General features: G+C 46.3%; 3 protein-coding genes and 1 long non-coding RNA gene across 5 annotated transcripts in view; 2 read left to right on the forward strand and 2 right to left on the reverse strand.

Annotated features, from left to right (window-relative positions):
- The window catches only part of LOC101074739 (inositol 1,4,5-trisphosphate receptor type 1), a 44,580-nt gene extending 38,808 nt beyond the window's left edge, over window positions 1-5,772 (reverse strand). For both annotated transcript variants that reach the window (XM_011613734.2, XM_011613733.2), the window contains exons 1-3: window positions 5,543-5,772; window positions 4,674-4,789; window positions 2,725-2,795 (exon numbers count right to left, since the gene is read on the reverse strand). In XM_011613734.2, the coding sequence (XP_011612036.1) occupies window positions 2,725-2,795; window positions 4,674-4,765 (163 nt within the window). In that variant the 5' untranslated portion in view covers window positions 4,766-4,789; window positions 5,543-5,772. The remainder of the gene's footprint in view (window positions 1-2,724; window positions 2,796-4,673; window positions 4,790-5,542) is intronic.
- Window positions 35-765, forward strand: LOC115247031 (uncharacterized). The gene is made up of 3 exons (XR_003886123.1): window positions 35-163; window positions 255-347; window positions 459-765. It is a non-coding gene; the product is annotated as an uncharacterized lncRNA (long non-coding RNA).
- A 638-nt stretch (window positions 5,773-6,410) lies between the features above and the next one.
- On the forward strand, window positions 6,411-10,261 carry sumf1 (sulfatase modifying factor 1). Its single transcript, XM_003973148.3, has 9 exons — window positions 6,411-6,739; window positions 7,205-7,378; window positions 7,481-7,555; window positions 7,812-7,894; window positions 8,062-8,184; window positions 8,289-8,403; window positions 8,797-8,910; window positions 8,983-9,042; window positions 9,829-10,261. The coding sequence occupies exons 1-9, from the start codon at window positions 6,497-6,499 to the stop codon at window positions 9,928-9,930; spliced, it is 1,089 nt and encodes a 362-aa protein (XP_003973197.2). The 5' UTR covers window positions 6,411-6,496; the 3' UTR covers window positions 9,931-10,261.
- Window positions 10,262-10,923: 662 nt separating this feature from the next.
- On the reverse strand, window positions 10,924-18,478 carry LOC101075182 (leucine-rich repeat neuronal protein 1-like). Its single transcript, XM_003973149.2, has 2 exons — window positions 17,906-18,478; window positions 10,924-13,555 (listed from the first exon to the last, which is right to left on the reverse strand). Exon 2 carries the CDS (start codon window positions 13,387-13,389, stop codon window positions 11,242-11,244), a length of 2,148 nt encoding a protein of 715 aa, XP_003973198.2. The 5' UTR covers window positions 13,390-13,555; window positions 17,906-18,478; the 3' UTR covers window positions 10,924-11,241.
- Between the last annotated feature and the right edge of the window lie 2,376 nt (window positions 18,479-20,854).

Below are 20,854 nucleotides of genomic sequence, written 5' to 3' on the forward strand. Positions count from 1 at the left end.
ATATCTGTGGTTACTAGGACGCAACCCTCTGCCAGTGTCTATTTATAGTAGAGGCTCCAAAGTTTGCTGGAGACGCTAAGGTTTAAACGCGTTGTGAAAAAGACATGAGAGGGGTTGCCAAGTCAAGAAGATGCCATCATGGTCTCAACTAGCTCCAAATTTGGTAAAGAACCCATGGCGCTGATAACAAACAGGACCTATTGTTCCGTCTGCTAGTTAATCTTCATAAAACTTATTGTCTTAAAATGGCCAAGGCCGCCGAGGGACGATCTGCACGGCGATCATTTCAAACAGAACAGCCCGTCGCTGCAAAGTGCCGCCGAACCGCGCGCCGCGCATGTGTGTAGGTGTGTGTTAAATGGTATTTCTTGCAGTGAAAACCACATCCTGCACTCAGAAGCAGCGGTTTGCATGAAATATGATCAGCAACAGCTGAGTATCTGTGTTTACATTTGCAGGAAATGTAAAGCATGCAGGAATCCCCAGGATGTATGTCTCTGCTTCCCAACCACAGCCTCCTGGAGAAGGCGCACGATGCCGATGAGGACTGTGCAGCAGTTTAGCGTGATGATGTCACCTGCTTTGGCCTCATGCGCTTTATAGCAACACAAAATATTATTACCCTGCTAGCAATGTGCACTATATACATAACAATAATTCTGTTTGATCTGTAATAAACGTCATATTTGTCTGATAAGATAAAGATTTTCATCTGCAGAAGCCCTCTTTAAAAAGCCCAACTGTCAAATAAAAGTTAACTGGTGATGATTGACATCCACCCATCTGTTTTCTGTTTACAAAAACAGGAGGTACTGGAGTCTATGCCAGTATTAAATGGTGTGAGGCAGGAATACACACATACACACACTCATTGGGAGTGTTCAATCAACCTAATGTACATGTTTTTGGACTGTGCTAACCATTGTATCACCACGTCATCTCCTCAGATGTTTTTTTATAGTGAAATGGCCACATATTTGATCCACCATGGTCGAATTAAAATATGTATTTGATTTCAAAATAACACATATACACACTTATAATCTATGAGAAGGCATTTTAGAGAACTGTGGTGCTGCTTTGGCACATTCACTGAGGTAAGCTAACTAGCAGCAGGTGAGCCTTCCTTCTGTTATAGGCCATGCAGCTCCTCATCAACATTTAGCTTCATCTGTACTCATGTATATTTCCATCTTTGCCTCTCTGAACAGGGGCCACTGTCAGCAACGTGAGAGCCACTTAAGGTCGGGACCAGCTGATGTGTGAAAGGATTTTCTAGTGTTACTTCATCAGCAACGTTGGGCAACACATGCATCAGCAACAAAATGCAAACTGCAACCATTTTTCAGCTGGCTTCTGGTATTCAGATCTGCTGCATAGCCAAGGATAGACACAGACATTACCGCAGGCCACCCAGAATAAAGTCACCGCCCGTGGAGACAAGCAAGACACAGACACTTCTCAGAAACATCTAAGAAACTATCAGAACTCCGTCCAATCAAACATTCACAAGATGTGACAGAATCATGGATAGAAAATCCAACAACACACCCAGGAAACCACCAAAGATCACTTGCAAATGTTCACACACGTTGTTTCAGCGGCTTTAGAAGCAGATTGATTTAATAGCTGTTCAGCTTTTGGTCAGATTTGGAACAGGGTTTCTTTTTTATTCAGCGCGCCATGTGATCTTGTGATGTGTTTCTTAGCGAAATGGGAAGTGAACCAAATGTGGGAGGAGAGATAACGGTGTTGGGCAATGCGTCAGTGAAAGCCTTCCTAAATCGGCAAGACAACGGGCACCTGCTGGCACTTCACAGTGCCAAGAACTGTCGCTCGAAAGACTCTAATTAAATCTACAGGTTTAAGGTCAAACATCATAGGAGAATATTTTAGAAGACGCACATGATCTTAGTCCAGCTAAACACAAACTGGAGTGCTGAGATGTTTCTGCCTGCAGGGCCTGATATCAAGGTTGGACAGAAAGTCAACAAATGTTATCTGCCATGTTTTTTGTTATCAGCTACATGAAATGATCACAAAAGGCGAGCGAGAGTCACAGGAGTGGGACATCAGTGCTACCCAAGCGGGGGTCGGAGGGGACCTTTGATATGATAAAGGGCTCATTTCAAAGTGCTCTGCTCCTTAAATACGGCACAATTATCATCACGCTCTTCAAACAGCAGATATAAAAATGCACGGTCCCTTTCTGATGACATGTCGCGTCGCTGCGGGCTTTACAGCCATTAAAACCTGCACAGTAATGCATCTGAAAGTACAGGAGCAAAAAACATAAATATCTTAAATACAAGTCGTGCTAGGAAACCCTCAAAAAACCCGTGGTCTGCGTGCACGGTGTCGAGTCAGGCGTGTCTCCGGGGATGTAAACCTCAAGCCTGAGAATAGAGGGTCATGAGTTCTACTTCCTGTGTGGCTGCTAATAATAGCACAGTTCACCCAAACAGGCACTTGAAGGTCAGCAATTCAAAAAAAATAAAGCATTTAAAACAAACTGACATAAGAGCTGATATTTTCTGGCTGCCTGTGGGCCCAAAAGTGCTCAGAAAACCAACACACACACACACACACACACACACACACATACACACAGACGGTGCATTAACATTGTCTGATTAAAGTGCATGTGGTTGTCACTAAAGAAACGCAGCACAACACGTCCAGCAGCACAGTGGCGCCAGCGCGACCGCGTCCGGCTCCTCTTACCTCGGAACTTCTTCGGGGGGTTGTTGAGGTCGCCGGCGTCGGGCTGGACGACGCAGCGGTCGTCCACCAAGCTGCGGACATAAACCAAAAGAGAGCAGTGATGAACGGACGTCTGCGAGCTCAGGACGAGCATGTCGTGATGCGCTGTGCATAAGGACAGTGGTGAGCAATCGACCCACAGACAGATGTTTGCATTAGATCAAAACAGTCATTTTTTTCTTGGCGCGACATTGGCGGGTTTGGCTCACAGGCCTCAAAAACTGGACCAACAGCGGACGAGCTGCCGCATGTATCGGACGATGAAATAAAATGGTTTGTTTTCCTGTTTTCATTTAACAATGCCTACTTCAGGTGATTATAACGTAAGTGCATCGTAAGCCTCAGGGGTGACAACGTGATATACGAGCGTATCGCGCTCCCAAAAGTGATAGACTGTGTTTGGTTTTGCTCAATGGACGTAGGCATGCGTCCTGGAATACAACAAGAGCAAAACAAAGCCAACGGGCATACCGTTACATGAACTTTCTCTCCTCCCTCTGCAAAAAAAAGAACCAAATCTGGAGCAGATGAAGTCCTGTATGGGCCGGCTGGAATTTCTGGTGACAAATTTAACTTTTACTAGTTTAGAATAACATTTGTCTGGAGACAGGCCAAAACCCACATCCATTTCAGGCCTTTTCCCGGGAAAGTCTGTGGCTGTCCAAACAGAGCCGTCCAGCCCCTCCAGGCGCTGCGTCTCAAAGCAGCAGAATCATGATGAAAGCAGAACATTTCCAGACAATTCGATGATGAATTAGATCCCTGAATTAATGGTTAACGCCTTTGAACAACGAAGAAAGGCCGCGCTGAAGCGTAGTTTTGACCTTTAATCTGCTCGCCCAGCTCCGTCTCTTGGATTCTTTCTTCCAGTGAGGGCAGATGATGAGCACAAGGCTGCTGAGTTGGTGTTTGTGCGTGGAGGAATTGGATCACAGCCCAAACTGCCATGACAGGAGTTTAGTGATGCATGCCTGTGAACGCGCGTGTGGGAAGTGCAGGAACTCGAGGAAAGGCCGCAGTGTCTCCACGGCGACTATAGTCTTTGCTGGCACTCACACACAGTTTTCAGAAGCAGGGAGGGGGAGATCCTGGACTCATAATAGCATCACAAACCATTGCACTTAATCAACACTCTAATCTATTATAATTTCAAGCTGCAGCCTTATATAGCCGGCTGGAAAAAAGGTGGGGGGGGGGGGGGGGGGTGAGAATATAAAAGTGATATCTACAATCCCACACGTGTGGATAATCAATATATCTATTTACAGAAAGAAAAGAACTGATTGTAGGCTGACGGAAAGCAGCGGAAAATTATGAGTTAAACAAGTACCGGTAGTTTGAAAACAGTTTAACCATTAGCACCCCCCCCCCCACACACACACACACACACTCACACAAACACACACAAACACGCACACGCACACTCTCTCTCTCTCACACACACACACACACACACACACACACCAACACACACATTTTTCCTCTAACGCTGCTTTCCTTCCATGATCCCTCACACTTTATCATTAACTTTGCACTATCAGGAGCGGCAGCCAGACCATGACCAAGGCATGACCTTAAGGACCTCCCCATTTCCACAACTTCACTCTGTCGCATTTACGCACACGCAATTCCAATGTTACTGATATTTGGTGAGAGTGCTCTGCCCATAGAACACACACACACACATACACACACACACACAAACGGTGGCAGGAGACAACAGTTAATGCTGGTTCTGACAGCAGCAGCATTTACTTTCACAAAATCTAACTTTCTGTGAGGTGGCAACAGCCTGCACTTCAAGTGTGACTTCCTCATTACCCACACAGCTCACTTTACAGGACAGAATAGAGCGCGAGGCATACACACACACAAACACACACAATGCTGGCCAGTCATAGCTGACATACCCGAGAGTGCTGATGAAACCATTGGTGGAGCCCTCTGCATACAGCGAGCAGATGTCCCCAATGTGCAGGAAGCTGGACATCTTGTCCGACATGCTTGACACACAGGACGGGAAAACCTACAAGAAAAAGAGACAGAGGAATGAGGTTTGGAAACCATGATGAAAAATGCTGTCAATCTAGATCAGATTCTTTTGCGATGACATTGGCAATGCTGTAATACCACTGAGAGATGAGAGAATCTACACAAAACACTTACTCAGAGAGGTATCAGGACATTATTGGAGAAACCGGTCTACACTGATACCACTGCCTGGCTGCCAGGATTTGCATAGAAGCTGCAGGGAAATGTCTGTTCTGTTTGTGGCTTTAGACAGTTACTGATTACGAGGAGTGGCTTCCATATGCACCTGCAACAGGTTGGCTCGGCCAGCAGCTCCACCTCAGCCTAGTTATCCTCCTCCTGCTGAGGTAAATCATGCGGAATAAATCAGCACCAACTTTGGATTTGGCTGACTGCCCCAGTTGCAAACTTAAACCGGACCACGCCGATGATGAAAGTGACAGTTACACCGAGAAAGTGAGCATCCCCCCCCCCCCGTGAATCTGCGCACGAACGCGCAGAAAAGCTCAAGGGAGGGCTGTCATTCTGATCGGCATCCGCAATCACAGCGTCACAACAGTCAAATGTAACAAGTCGCAATCGCTCTTTCCTCCCCCTCCACTGCTGCACAAACAACGCGAACATTGCTGATCTGGAGCCGTGGAGCAGTTTTTTTTAACCATTTAAGGAGAGGCTAACTACTGTAAATCTCTCCCCCGCTGCCACAGCAGAGGACGGTGAAGTGAACAAGTTCTGCAAGCAACTTTACCTCATTTAGTAGTGAAAAGAAAACAAAATAAAAACCCAAAAAAGCTCGGCTGCCCAGCTCTCTCCCGGCCGGTTACATGATTCTGGGTGTCCCCCACCGGGGCGGAGGGTGAGATCCAGCCATCAGCGACCCGAATAATCCAGAGTGCTTTTTGACAGCCCTGTCACCTTTCTGTCGGCGCTTCGTGGCTCTGTTCACTGAAGCAGGCAGCGCTGTGGCTGCTTCAGCTGCCTGGCTTGGTGCCACTTCTCCTCCTCCTCCTCCTCCTCCTCCTCCTCCTCCTCCTCCTCCTCAAGCGGTCGGAGCGGTGCACTCTGGGAAATAGTGTCCATCGTGTGTGCCAATATACAACGTCCCAGCCAAGTTGACTATTATTCTAAGAATAAAAACAAACAAAAAAATGTATTTCAAATATTTACTTCGGGACGGAAAGAGTTACCGGAAGCTGATCTATCATGTGGCGGAAGTGTCAGGGGCTTTTCAACATCAGCTAAAAGAAAGAAAAGATTCAGACATACGTGTATAATTACACAAAATTTATTTCCATTTTGTCACCTTAAAGACTAAGAATCCCCTCCTCTTACATATATGTATTCTTGAAACAACAATTTGTCTTGAAACGGCTAAGGGAAATAAGACCAGTTACACAAAGGTAAACAAGGCTGTTTTCTTTGATATTGGATAAGCACGTTATGGTTACAATTGTATAAGACTAGAGAATTGTTCCTACTCTCCTTACGTTGGGGATAAATGGTAAAATATACAAATATGAAAGAACGTTAACTTTTTAGTTTTGGTTTTGTAGCTTTCATCTTTTCCCACTCCCTAACAGTTGGTGGCGGTAGTGCGCTGGAACACAGTCCGCTACCCGCTAAAAACTCAATTAGAAGAAGCTTCAGCAACAAAAACATGGGTGGGAGCTGAGTTCTTGAGTTTCGCTTTCTTTGCGCAGCAATGGCACCCAGCCTGGCTTTGGTTTTCCTCCTCGGTTTGGCGAGCAGTTGGTCCTGCGTTCAGGGTTCGAACGGGGATCCGCCAGAACCCACTGCCGCGCCGGGAGCAGCGGGCTGCGGCTGCGGGAACCCTAAGAGAGCCGCTGGTGTGGAGGATGATGTGGACGGGGCGGCTCCTGCAGAGTCCGCTGTCAAATACTCGAGAGGAGCCAGTAGGAGAGATCAGAAGCAAGAAAAGAGTCCGGTAATCTGTCGACTTCAGCTCGTTCTCCACAATAATGTTCATCTTAATAAAAATAAGTAGCTTTCAGCCACCGCCCGCCCACGCCACATTATGTAGAATGCATTAATAAGCCTTTAAAGGAAAAAAAAATCCAGAATCCCGAACCTTTTTTAAAAAAGATAGAATTGTTTTTACTTCATTTTGACATTCGTCTTACCTTCTAATATAAAGTCACTGAATTTTGTCCCTATCGTGATTCAAGCAGTGTTTATTCAATGTTTCTGTTTGTTTGCTTTGTTTTGGTTACAGGCTGTAAAGGTGATCATGGAATTAAAACAGTATGACAAATGTGTCTGGTACCTTTGTTGGTACAAAAGTCTGTTTAAATTTGGGTTGGTTACACTCCCAGCTTTATCATGTAAACCGTCTTCAGACGCACAGTAGCATGTTCACGCTCTGCTTATAATAATATGGATTTGATTGCAGATGGTTCTGATTCCTGGAGGAGACTTCCTGATGGGAACGGATGAACCGAGCATCCCTGCAGACGGCGAGGGCCCCCAGAGGCCTGTCCACGTGGACTCCTTCTATATGGATATTCACGAAGTCACTAACCAACAGTTCCAGACGTTTGTCGCTGATACAGGATACGTAACAGAGGTGTCATTAAATCGATCCCCGTATTTGATTTTAATGTACTGAATCACTGTATTGTCATAAGGTAACTAACCCTCCTCTTGTTATCTTGTTCATTTCTTTAAGGCAGAAAAATTTGGTGACTCATTTGTCTTCGAGGGAATTTTGAGTGACAGTGTGAAAAAGGAAATAACTCAGGCAGTAAGTAGAATTATTATGCAGTTTAACTGTCTACTTTCTGTTGTTTTTTGTTAAACTTTTATTAGTGCTGTAATTATTATGTGTTTGGAGGAAAAAGAAATGGTATTGGAGCTCACTCAGCAGCTACTTGCATACCAATGGAAAAGTTCAAATGTCTATGGCAAAATATGCAACTTTACCTCCTGTAAAAGTCAAGGAAATTAGCTTGATTTTCAATTTTGTCAGTACTTATTTTGGACCGTCAATGTGTGGTCAGGTTGCTGCTGCCCCCTGGTGGCTCCCAGTGAAAGGGGCCAACTGGAAGCACCCCGAAGGCCAGGATTCTAACATCACAGATAGGTAGAGAGATACTCTCTTAAAAACACTCAACTTTAGATGATACTGTATGATGTAGAACAGGACAGTGATTGTGACGAAAATAGTTTTTTATTCAAATGTTTGGTTTCTCTTTCCCTCTTGGATATTCAGTGAAATTGAAAGTGTATTTGTTATGCTTGCTTTTGTAGGTTAGATCATCCGGTTCTTCATGTGTCCTGGAACGATGCCCTCACCTACTGCTCCTGGTTGCACAAGCGGCTTCCCACTGAGGCAGAATGGGAGTGTGCCTGCAGGGGTGGCCTCCAAAACAGGCATGACATTCAATCATTACGTGCCTGCAATATGTGCCGGTGTGCTTATCCTTTTGCTCTGACTTTCACACCGCGTTTCTTTACTTTTAATTCCTGCATGTAAGGCTTTACCCCTGGGGAAACAAGTTGAATCCGAAAGGTCAACACTATGCCAACCTCTGGCAGGGGGACTTCCCCAACCACAATACTGCAGAGGATGGATACGTCAAAACTTCCCCGGTGAGAAAGGACAGTTGTGAGTGGTTTAAGCATTGAATTGCAGTTTGTCCATGAGCCTTTGTTGTAAATCTGAAAGATTTAAGTCACGGCCTGCAGCCCGTACAGGAAATGACAAAGTACTGATGATAAGAGCTCATTTTAGAGCTTAATTAAGTCTCACTAGCAACCCGCTATTTCACGGATGAAGTAATAACCTCGTTTTCCTGAAGAGGAGATATTAAAATCCTGTTTTAATAATCAGTGCTCTGAACCCCCTTATCCTGTAACTATGTAACATAGGATTCTGGGCCTGCTGGGTAAAATAGCAAGCAAATGCAGGAAGAACTGATGTGATTACCCATTCATCCAGGCTGTTATGACAGACTGCTCATGTTTATTTCCTCTACCTGACAGGTGATGTCCTTTCCTCCTAATGGCTTTGGTCTGTATGATATAGTGGGAAATGTGTGGGAATGGACCTCAGACTGGTGGATGGTGCATCACACTGCAGAAAAGCTGCAGAACCCAGTGAGAGCTCATTGCTAGGTGCATGTTTTTGACTTTTGCCAAAGTCCCTTCTGATCCATGATCGTTTCTCAGACAGGTCCCCAATCAGGCAGCGACAAGGTGAAGAAGGGTGGCTCATACATGTGCCACAAGGTAAAAAAAAAAAGACAAAAACATCTGCTTCCACTTTTAAGGGAGAATGTGGGGGTTTTTTTTAACTAAGAAATTATAATTGAGGTGGAATTTTTTCTTCTTTTTTTCAAAGCTAAAACCTTGTTGCATAATAGCAATGTTCCTGTTAAATACTGTTTTACTCCCACTTACACATGCCGTTAGACACATTTACTGCATCTGCAACAACATTCAGCCACCCACAGGTAACCGTTGTGGTTTGCTGCTGTTGGAATCGCACTAATTGCATGCAAATGGAGTCCAAAGCGCGGATTTGTTTGTTTTGTCCATTTAAACAGCGTGGGAAGGAAGGACAATGGTCATGCATTCTGATCGAGCCAGCTGGGGAGGAGCATCGAATCCATTCTTATTCATCCAAACAGTTTAAATTTGCTAAACTTATTTCACGGCTTTACAATCTCCAGTTAATATTTTCAACCATCTGTGAGCGGTTGAATGAGCCCCCCAGCAGCCACCGTAGGTTATTTTAAACAGAAAAGGATTCCTGGACTCTGGCAGTTCATAATCTGCCCATTAGATGTAGATAAATCTTACACGACTTTAATGATATGGTTAGGCTCACATATGCACATTTATACGGCCTTCAATAGAGTAAATATCATTAAAAGTCAAAGTTACAAGCACATGCTGACAGTAAGATATAAAGTGGTTTCTATATTTTATATGGAACAGAAGCAGTTTTCCATTTAAATTTCCATTTAAATCCGGTGACAGCAGATTTCCCTGTTTTCTCTCTTCCTCCATCAGTCTTACTGTTACAGATATAGATGTGCTGCCCGGAGCCAGAACACTCCAGACAGCTCCGCCTCTAATCTTGGGTTTCGCTGTGTGTCTGGGGAGCAACAGTGACCTGATCTCGTTCTCAACTCTCCCTTCTGCCGCACGTGTATTTACTTTTGTTTCACATGTGTTATACTGCTTTTTTTTTTTGCTTTTTTTTTTACAGAAATAGTAAAATCGAGGCTTTATCAGTGTGCCTTATCAGTGTTTGATGATGACTGACCTTTCAGGGCTGAAAATGTTTTGAATGTTTTAGCTTCCGCTACAGATAGTGATAACATTTCCAGAATTAAATGAATAGGCCATTTCACTGGTTCTGTTAGTATCTACTGGCTTGGAAAATGTTTTTGTGAGAACTTATGATTGTGCATAAAGTAGAAATGTTGTCATATCTTTCAATTATGGTGGTTTTTGTCGTACATTTGGAAAAAATGGCCTTGTTTTGTTTTAATGTGTATTTGGAGTAACCGCTAGGGGGCAGCACATATCAAACTTAGTCTGGTCATCAACGCAGTTTGTCTTCCATCATATTTGAATTAAAGCCCCCATAGCTCATCGGTAAAGATGGATCAGAGTAGTGAGACCTGCAGGGACCTAAGGCTGTGTTACCTGTCAAAATGGGTTAAACAACTGAAAAATAAGAACAACATGTCTGCAAAAAGACCAGAAGGCTATTTATTTTAACTTCATCAGTGTACAGTTTGCATGTGAAATTCAAATTCAAGACTAAGCCAAAACAAAGCGAAAAAGTCTAGCAAAATAATGTGGTCAGGGAAAGGGTCAGAGAGTTTCTAGTGCAACTTAATAAGAAAATACTTCAGTTATTTAATCAAATATTTATATTCCTAGCGTTAACATCACGTTACTCAGCAAACTGAATACCTACTCATTTAATTCAGAAAGATCAAAGGTATAGTTGATACAACATTACTGCACGATTGCTAACATTCAGTAGACGGTATAACAAGTCTAAACCCCACCATCAGCATTTAGTCGAAGATTAACCTTTGTTATCTCTCTGCTTAACAGGCTACCTGTTTTACAAACCAGAGAAATGCTGATTCCCACTAATGATGCATCCGGACCCCTGGTCCAAAATAATAAATGAGTCAAAAAAATGCACCACAGGAACAAGAGCAGCGCAACTAAGACAACCTGGAGGCTAAATACAGCTGCCGTCATCGAGAGTTTGAAACAAGAGAAAGACATTTTACAAATCGGCGATACGCTATACTAATAAAAACCCTGTCCTTGATCACTCTGCTCTTAGCAAAGCTGAGAATACAAAAAAACAGCTGCAATTTTTATTTGACTTCTGCACCAAAATGGCAAAAGTGTGTCTTTTTTTGTGCTGCTAAAGAGACAGCCGGGCTGAAATCCTCACCACATGTAGTAGCTGCGTGTGGTGTCCACGGGAGAGGGTTTCCCCTCCGCGCCGCCGTCTTTGTCCTTCTCGCCGTCGGCCTCCCACAGGTTGATGAGAGGAGGGTAGAGCTCGTTTAGGGGGATGGACGAAGTCTTCAGCATGTACTTCTTCAGCGAGTGGTGGTAGTTTTTCCTCTTCCACCTGCGGGCCACGTAGACACCCACCGTGGCCAGGCTGAGGAAGGCCAGCATGGTCGCCATGACGGCCAGCACGGCTACGCTCGGATGCTGGGCTGACAGGTCCAGGGAAAAGGTGGCGCCACGTGTGGTGACATTGACGCAGGACTTGTGCGTCTGCAGGTGGACGTTGGCGACCGTGAGGCAGACCTCGTACTCGGTGGAGGGCTGAAGGTGCGTGAGGTTGTACTCGTGAACGTCTACAGGGACGCGGGCGGTGTAAGTGATGTGCGGGTTGTCGATCTTCATGGTGGCCGAGGCCCACTTCAGGTTGGATGACATGACGTTGGAGTTGACTTTCCAGGAGACCAGGATGGAGTGCGATTCGGTTTGCTTGACGTAGATCTTCATGACCTGGGCATTGTCTAACAAGGTTCCGTTGACTCGAACCGAAGCGACGCGCGTGTCGGCTCCTTCTGTGTTCTGGGCCACACAGGTGTAGTGACCGGAATCCTCCACCTGAACATGAAAGAGCCGCAATGTCCCCTCGCTGCTCAAGTGGTATCGCTCTGACACCGTGTCTGCTGTGATTTTGGCCCCGAGAGGAGTCACCCAGTAGATGTCTGGTTCGGGTTCAGCCATGGCTCTGCAGTCCAGACTGACGCTCGCGCCCAGCTCCAGGTCCAGGTGGCTGGGGAAGGTGTCGTGGGATATGAGGGGAAGGCACTGCTCCAGCGGCTCCAGCTTCCTCATCTCTCGAACCATCTTGCCTCTGAGCTCTGACGGGGACGTGCACAGCATGGCGGTGGGCTCCATGAAACGGACCGTGGTCCGGTTTGAACTCATCCACTGGATGACACAGTCGCAGCGCAGTGGGTTGCTGTGCAGGCTGATCTCCCGCAGGTTGGGCAACACCTCCACGGTGTGTTGGTAAAGGGCGGTGAGGGCGTTATTATTGAGCATCAGGCTTTCCAAAGCGGGCATGTCTCTGAAGGCCAGCTTGTGCACGTATGACAGTTTAGGGTTGTTAGTTGCCTCCAGTTTTGTCAGCTCAGGGAGGTTGTCCAGAGCGAAGCGATCGATCGACACCAACTCCATCATGTTGTTGATGCCCAGCTCCTTCAGGTGGAACATGTTGCGGAAATCACCCTCCTGGATTTTGTGCACGGGATTTTTGTTCAAATCCAAAAATTTCAGATTGGGAACCTTTTCGAGAGCAAGCTGAGGGATCCGCTGCAGCTTGTTGTCATAGAAAGAGATACTTTCCAGGTTATCCAAACCTACAAAGGCATTTGCTGGCACGTCAGTGAGATCCATGCCAGCCAGAACCAGACTCCTTAGTCTTCCAAGAGGCTTGAAATTCATGTCTAGGAGGCCAATAACTGGGTTCTCCCCGATCATCAGGATCTCAAGGTTCGGCGTTTCTTCAAACCAACGGTTGTCTATCACCTGGAGCTTGTTGGAGTTGAGGTGAAGACGCAGCAGGTTGCGGAGCCCCCCGAACGCTCGCGGCGAGATGGAGCTAATCTCGTTGTGGTTGATGTAGAGCTCCTGCAGATTTGAGAGGTTTCCCAGGCAGTTTTCACGCAGCTGGGTGATGTGGTTCTCCTCCAGATGCAGCGTGGTCAGGTGGTTCATGTCTGTGAGACGCACCGCCTCCACATTGCTGAAGTTGTTCTGGGACAGGTCCAGCTCGGTCAGGTTAAAAAGGGCGTCCAGCTCCCCTCTGGTGTGGGAAATGGCGTTACTTTGGAGCAGCAGCACCTGAGTGTCTGTGGACAGGTTGGATGGGATGTGCTTGAGCCTCAGGTCATTGCAGTCGACAGTGGTTGCCTCCTTGTAGGTGGACTGCGGGGTGAACCACGGACGGATCTCGCACACGCACAGACGTGGGCATTCTTTGCCGAGCAGGGGTGGCGCAGAGGAAAGAAGCAATCCCGCGCACAGCCAGAGAAGAGGAAGCCAGGGCTGCAAGCTGAGCACCATGTTTGCAGGCTGTCTCCTCTCACAAAAGTTTAAAAGGGAGGCGGCGTTCCGGAGGAGGCTATGGGGGGAAGCTCCAAGACCATCAGTGTGGTGAGCCGCTAGGTAGCTATTGTGAGCAGACAGACCCGAGAGATCATCCGGCCACTTCCTCACCTTGAATTCAAACCTAAAAGAGACAGAACATGAATTAAATGAAACGTCCCACGTTGTAAAAACCATTGCACTCTTTTTTTTGGGGGGGGGGGGGGGGGGGGGGGGGGGGGGTTGACTAAAGTCTAAAAGTAAACTTAAGTAAAACCTGGGAGAATAGACCATCGGGTTCCATCAACTAAACTGACATATTTAACAAGGCGGAATAAATCTGTCAAATTTGGCTTGTTGCTCTGCCACAATTTAGACAGCCAGTCCTAGTTTTTAATGAGCTTCTACGCAGCCAGACACAGTCACAAGGAACAGAAGCTGCCTCCTATTTATGCTATTAATGAGGTAATTGTCTTTGTTTCACCGTTCCACAGGAGAAAATGAGAGTTCTTTGTAACGTTACATCAGTATCACAGTGTTCCAACAGAGGAGCCCCCGTTTCCGTCTGAAGAGGTCCAGTTTTGGTTCCTGCATCGCCGCATCAACAACAAATGCCAACTAATTTCCCTCAGCAAGATGGATAATCTCCACGCCAACTCGAAAGTGGCGGTCCTCTTGAACGCGAGCGTGGGGTGGGCACAGCCGGCAGCCCGGGCTGCGAGCCCGTTGCACAACAGATTTCATAAAGTGGGAGTGCGCACACCTCACTCTTAATCATGAGCTATTTTAATAAGGCCCCATAGGACGTTGGCGTGTGAATCTAGGAGCCAAAGGAGCTCCACGTCTGCGCTGGATAAACACTTTTGTCTTCTTACTTTGGTCAAACTATGACAAGCAAGTCGACTCGCCCCAAATTTGCTCAATTTCTACATTAGCCATCTACTTTAACGCTCAAAGATGGCTCCCTTCTAGGACATTCATACCTGCACTTATCGGCTGTTGCAAACAATTACTGTCAGAAAATGACCCGGTCCAGCCATGGGGCACGTGATACGTGATGATCGTGTGGTTCCTCGTCCTACCTTCATTAATCCCGTCATTTGCTTTTCAAATGAAGACATTTGAAAAGCAAAGGTTGACTTTGTCGCAGTCTGTCCTCTACAGCTCAGGCATCATTTCAGAGGAACAGGTGGAGTAAATAGCTGTTTTCATGCGCAGGCCATAAAACTCGGACACCTGGCAAGCAGGTTTCTGGCAGGATCACGGCGCCGCAGAGGGGGCCTGCATCCGTTCTCACCGATCTCGTGCTGCGAGTTCGTGTTGACCTTTTTGACTTGAGGAGACTCTGCTGAGCACATATGCCCCATTTTTCTCACCATAATCTCTGCAGATTTGCGGATTTTGAGCCATTTGTTCCAGATTGGAATATCGCCTTTCAGGATAATCAAAGGACTCTTGTGCAAGAGTTTCTAAAGCTCTAAAACAAGTCATTTTTCCAGTAAAGTTCAAGGTTGATGCCAGGTGACAGCTAGAGCAGGATGAATGAAGGCCTTTAACACAAGACCAACAGGGCTGCACATGGGGATTCTTGATAAACAGCAGAGCTGCAAGCATGTCACACAGGCCCAAATACCCCAGAGGCAAAAAGGGGGCTGATCTGCCTATTTCTGTTGATGACATCATTGGGAGCTTACCCTTAGCGGGATGTTACAGAGATTAGGCCTGAGATTACTTCTCTCACTGTTAAAGCAGGAGTATTGTGAGAATCTATTGCTAATTGCTAACTACAAAATATGCATCCTGAACCCCCCCTTCCCCCTCACACACACACGCACTTTTATTCAGCTCGCACACTGCGACTTCTGCATGCGCAGATCACTGAAAGAAGGCAGAAAATCCCTCAACAGCTTGGCATTATTGAGCCTGTCTGAACTGAAGCCTCCAGCAGGAGGGATCTAGGCTCTCTCAGCACACCAGATCCTGATGAGGTTTTCGCTCTGAGTGAAGCGCCCGGGGAAGAAAACAAATAAACATGTGACATGGACGAGATTCCTTCTGAGTTTCCTCAAGTGAGGATCACTGGCCCGGAGGTTCAACCAGAGAGTTGAATGTGATTGTGTAGCATAATGAGCTTGGTCTGCTTCATGCTACAGACTGCTAAATGTATTTAGGAGACCTGGCCTCTGCACAAATCTGGGGAAAAAAGGGAGATAATCACGACAGAAACACACAGAGGCAGCGTTTCTCTATAGATCTGCCCGAGTTCTTTCGTTTTTCTTTTTCCAAGTAAAAGAAACCTGGAAGCGATGTAAATCTAATTTGTTGTTGTTTTGTGGAGACATTCGATGCAGCAGCACTTTTACAGCGATTCATGCCCCCCCCCCCTTCTCCCGTTCCAGGGGTTATTTTCATTGGGTGCAGAAGAAGAAGCAGCGTTTCCAAATCAGCATCCACGCAAGTTTACAGACCTGCGGTCGCCAATGGCGCTCCTGTTTCTATAAACAAACGGGAAGGCGCGAGTGGACGGCTATTAGTGGCATCAGGCAGCGGCGGGAAGGGGAGAGCGAGCGCTGCTGCACGGGAAGATGAGCACAGCATATTGTCGAAACGACGTGATTAATAAACAACCGTCACCAGATAGTTAAACCATATCGTGCACATATGCTCAAACACCTGGTTGTTTTCTTGCCAAAACAGGGCCTCTAATAATGTGTCTGGTCAGGCTTTTTATGTGCACCAAAGCAAAAAAAAAACACAGTCATTGCTGTGTGACGCTGCCTGATGTTTCCACTATGTTCTGGCTGTTCCGGCCGGCCTGAGAGATATCCTGCACCATTAGTATGCAAGCGTCTCACTTCACATCACACAAGGCTCTGGTGCAGCTGCTGACGGCAGAGGTGCGAAGCTGAGAAGAAGGATGCATGTCCACACAGCCAGAGATATATATGTCTTATCTTATTTATCGTATTCTAGTGTTTATTGTCTTCTCTATGTTGAATGTTGCAGCGTCACACCGAGACAAATTCCTAGCTTGTGTAATACTGTGTACTACATGAACAATGGCAATAAATAAATCTGATTCTGATTCTGAGGAAAAGGGCAGAGTGGGGGAGAGCTCTGCTGAAATTAGGAAGAAAAACCAGGAAGACACTTCCAAACTAGTGATTCCCACGTAGATTTTGAACTCGCGATCAATCAAAATACACATTTTTAAAGGACCTCCTCTGCCTCATTGACCTGAGCTCTGTCTCATTTTCAGCTGTGTCGCTGATGAAAACAAACAAGTGACTCTCATTACGTCACAAAACCTCTGAATGGCCCTCTGCCGTGTTTCTGCATTCCCTTTCAGGCTCACAAAAGGGAAAAGGTCAAGCCGGAGCGCCCTTGTCTCCGCGTCTGTGGGAACCCCCGGCACGGCACATGTTGCAGGCTCTGCGGCTCCCAGTGACACCTACTCACCCACGCACAGACACTCCTTTGTTTCAGCAGGTTCTCACACTCCTCACTACCAGCTGAGGAGCTGCATCACTATGCAGTGTGACGATTCTGGGAGGGGGGGGGGGGGACTAAACTTCCAAACCCCTATATGATTGGCTCCTTGGGTGACATATGTTCCGATTGTTTGAGTCTCGAGATGGGACGTTGTGTGACTGCATGTGACGTCACAACCACAGTTGTCTCATGAACAGGTGTTGCTGTGATGCTGCAACTTGTCAAAGGTGCTCAGAACAATAGAATCCCTCCCCTCACACACACACGCGCGCACACACACATGCACCCTGTTGACCTTTTGGACTAAAACTCCTTCTGTATCCCCAGTGTTCTTCACTTGAGACTTCCTGGCAATGACAACAAGCCTCATAGCAGCTACTTAGCCTTTTCAGCAGCATCCTGCACCCTGTGAGTGATGCTGCTGCTGCAGTTTGTCCGCATGCTTCACCACACTGTCCCATCATTTCATCATCACTGTGCAACAAAGAGTCCGAGCTCCAGTTTTTACAAATTGCACAAAATAAGTGCAGAGGAAAGAAGATAAAATATTACATTTTAGTGCAATTCAAGTTTTCAATTACTTGTCCATGTTTACCCATGTTGGTCAGTAGTTTGCGTCCAGAAACGTTCACAATAATCATTCTGCAGGGTGACTGCAGAACTCAGCGCCTCTGCAAAATTATTAACGGATATAATTGAGGAGCCAGCGCACATGGCAGCCAGACTGCGATGGGACAGCAGTAAAAATACAGTTAACTTTCCCTCTTTGGCCAAAATGAATCTTTGTTTAAGCTTCGTGGCTGTGTGCTAGGGCTCCTCGCCATGCGGTAAGAAACGCGTCGTTGTTTTATTTAATCTCTGATGATGTTTCTCCAGACAGAATTTACGCACTCGGCTTAATGCCCGCATCGATTCCTTTAAGAACCTATGATTGATGGGGGGAAAAACGACGTTTGGCACATGCAAACGCATCGTGGCGTTCAATAAATAGCGGTGGTCTCACCTATGAAGAGCTGTATCCTCTGTGCGCAACGCTGCTGCAGGCTGTAGTCTGACCCATGCGGGAGACCGCAGACAGAATCTTTAAAAAGAAGAGAAAAAGAAAAGGGAATCTGATGCCAAATGCTTCACCGGCAGGAATGATGGCTGCGGTGCGTAAACAACTCCGCTCCGATGCTCTGTGCACTTGTGGAGACACTGCAGCTCAGCGCACAGCTGCCAGTGACGACGAGCCGCCTGACGCAGGCAGGTCAGCTGGATTGAAGCGGCTGCGAGGCTCAAACACACAACCCCGCCATCTGTTCCGTCATCACCGCCTGGGAACAAAAGTCCCACCCTGCCGGCCACGGTTTTCTGTGTCGAAACAGCTGGAGGAGCCAATGGCAGCTCATTGTTCGACTGGCTGACCTCTGCCGGTGTCATCAAGTTTATCCGTCATCGCTGGGGGGGAAAGGGCTTATAAGCTCAACCAAGAGGGTGCGGACTGATTTAATGACTTCACTATATAGTCATATTATGTATATTTTAAGTTGAAGGTGAAGATGGATCGCTCACACTTTCACAGAGGAGAGAGATCCTGTCACTTGTTTGGCTTCTTCCTCTTCCTCCCTCTCCTCCTCCCCCTCCCTCTCTCCACAGGGAGCAGTGGAAATGACAGTGTTTCATCACTTACTGTTTGAACTGCTGCTGCTTTGAGAGCTGTCTGACTGATTCTGCCGCCTGCAGCTGCCGAGAAGCTTTGTGATTGCATCTGCATCCAAACCTGCACGTTAGGCAGGCTAAAAAAAAGATTTTTCTTATTTTTCACCCTGGAAATGAGCACGACTTTGATATTTAGAGCTCTAGATTTCATTGTTTGCCAGGTTTCCTTCAGACAGTTGACAATATTGCCAGTAGTGTGTGTGTGAAGTCATTTTCCTCTAACCTTGTTTTTATATTTGATGTCATTACAAGATTACAGATAACCTCAACAGGAGACTAATTATTCCAGTTGGACTAAACCTTCAGAAGCTGTAAGAAGGAAGCTTCTTTCATGCAGCATTTCAAGTGAACTCTAGTGATGCTGGCCCCTATCTTTCTGACATTAATGTATAAATTTAACAGTACAAGGGTTGTTATTTCGTATGAAATGGTGACTCGGCATTGTAGAAAAATACAGAAAATGGTTAAGAAAAGAGATAACATCCATTTTTCACAGAACTCAAACGTCTATTCCTTTTATCCAAACCCGTAAGCGCTTTATCCCTTCATCTCTTCAACACTCCAGTTGTGTTCACAAATGGCTAATCAGAATTTACCACCATTAACCTGTGGCACTTGTGGTGCGGTTGCTATGGAGACAACTCCCTCCTCAGAAAGACGATGCAGCATATCCGCCGGTTTATTAGATCTTCCCTCGGATCACACGGCTCCCTCCACATGGCCTTCTGGGAAAAATAAAACCGCAAATGCATGCCCCCAGGTTTACCTTTAGCCGAGCGTGTTTTTCTTTTTTCTCTGGCAGCACGACACCCTGAGGAGAAGAGATGGGATTGAACACGCCTGACTTGTGATGCCAGGCCCTTGTTTTTAACAAATGCGCGGCGATAACTGGAACAAATAAGGCATCGGTCCGGACAGAGCAGGAGAAAATCCCCTCTGTGTCCAATCAGCACCCTCTGTCTCAACACAAATTGAACATTATGAGCCCCAGTGTGGGCAGATTTATTGCAGAGCTGCTCTGTTGGGTTGCAGTGGAGTGTGTTGTAGCTTTATCAGACTTCATGTACCGGTACACAAGCTTGCCTGGGTGTGTACCTCAGCTCCACTCATTAACACATTAATTAACGCTCCACTCCTTGCCACTCTTTATCTCGAACAGCACCTGGATCTCGACTCATACGGTCAACCTGCTTCAGCTTTGACATGCAAGCGTGACCCTGATCTCAGTTGGAGAAACCTTGAATATCAATCAAGTCTAGCCACTGGTTCCATCCTGAGGGACGAGGTAAGCACCGACTTGAACCGAACTGGGCTGTATAGACACAGAGGTCACATGTGAGGTCCTGATTTCTGTTCGACGTGTTCCCTTGCATTAGTGTCCACATTTGAATCCACATCCAATCAGAGCCATTTAGTGGCCAAATCAACAGATCCCTTTATAATTGCTCTGGAGGAGAGCAATTAAGAATAGGCTCTCGAGGATTGATTTTCATTTAGGCTTGTCAAGCTGGCCTCACTTGATTTGTTTTAGTTCTTGGAACAATCAAGAGGTTCATGTGCATGCGCGTTCATGTGTGTGCGTGTGTGTGTGTGTGTGAGTGAAAAAGAGTGATGATAGTTCATATCTTTACTGAGGAAAATATTAACCAAACACCAAATTGACTCAGTAGCAGGACTTCATGATTGCTTGATAAACATTAAAAACAGTTAATTGCGCAATGCTATTAGCAAGTTAGCCACACTGCCTTTGTCCAAAGGTTCTCTTGGTTTTGCTAACTCTGTAACCTCAGGAGCAACATTATATAATTTTGCAAGAATTGTTATGAATATTATCAAGCTGTCTGCTGGGCTACGGAGCAACATTTGTGCCTGTCAGATTTTGGTTTCACAAAACAGGAGTGTGTTTTATCCCATCCTCCATTCCTCATCCCTCCTTGTTCACCCCTCCCTCCTCTGCTCCAGCTGAACAAAGACAACTGCTCTTTGTTGGCCCTGCTTTTCTGTCTGACTCCAGAATGTGTCTACTCGCTGACGCTGGTGGCTGGGATACCGCTGTGTTATCTGTAGCAGCGCAGGCAATGGTTGAGGAGGTGGGGGCACTGACACTGAGGATAACGCCCTGTGCCTCCTGAGCCCTCTGTGCAGAGATTCAGCACCTTTTTTTAGCTGCTTTCATTGGAGACTGCACATGTGTGGAAGTGAAGCAGCCGTCAGCACCAGACCTCTCATCTTTTTCTTAAAAACACTCCAC

This window comes from Takifugu rubripes, chromosome 19 (assembly GCF_901000725.2).
Source record: "Takifugu rubripes chromosome 19, fTakRub1.2, whole genome shotgun sequence".
In the NCBI taxonomy this organism is placed as follows: Eukaryota; Metazoa; Chordata; class Actinopteri; order Tetraodontiformes; family Tetraodontidae; genus Takifugu; species Takifugu rubripes.

Excerpts from the sequence above, each read along its gene's own strand:
- LOC101075182 (XM_003973149.2), bottom strand. The coding sequence starts at position 13,389 with ATGGTGCTCAGCTTGCAGCCCTGGCTTCCTCTTCTCTGGCTGTGCGCG.
- sumf1 (XM_003973148.3), top strand. The coding sequence starts at position 6,497 with ATGGCACCCAGCCTGGCTTTGGTTTTCCTCCTCGGTTTGGCGAGCAGT. Across the intron at positions 7,895-8,061 it reads GATTCTAACATCACAGATAG|GTTAGATCATCCGGTTCTTC; the intron begins GTAGAGAGATAC and ends TTGCTTTTGTAG. Across the intron at positions 8,185-8,288 it reads AGGGGTGGCCTCCAAAACAG|GCTTTACCCCTGGGGAAACA; the intron begins GCATGACATTCA and ends CCTGCATGTAAG.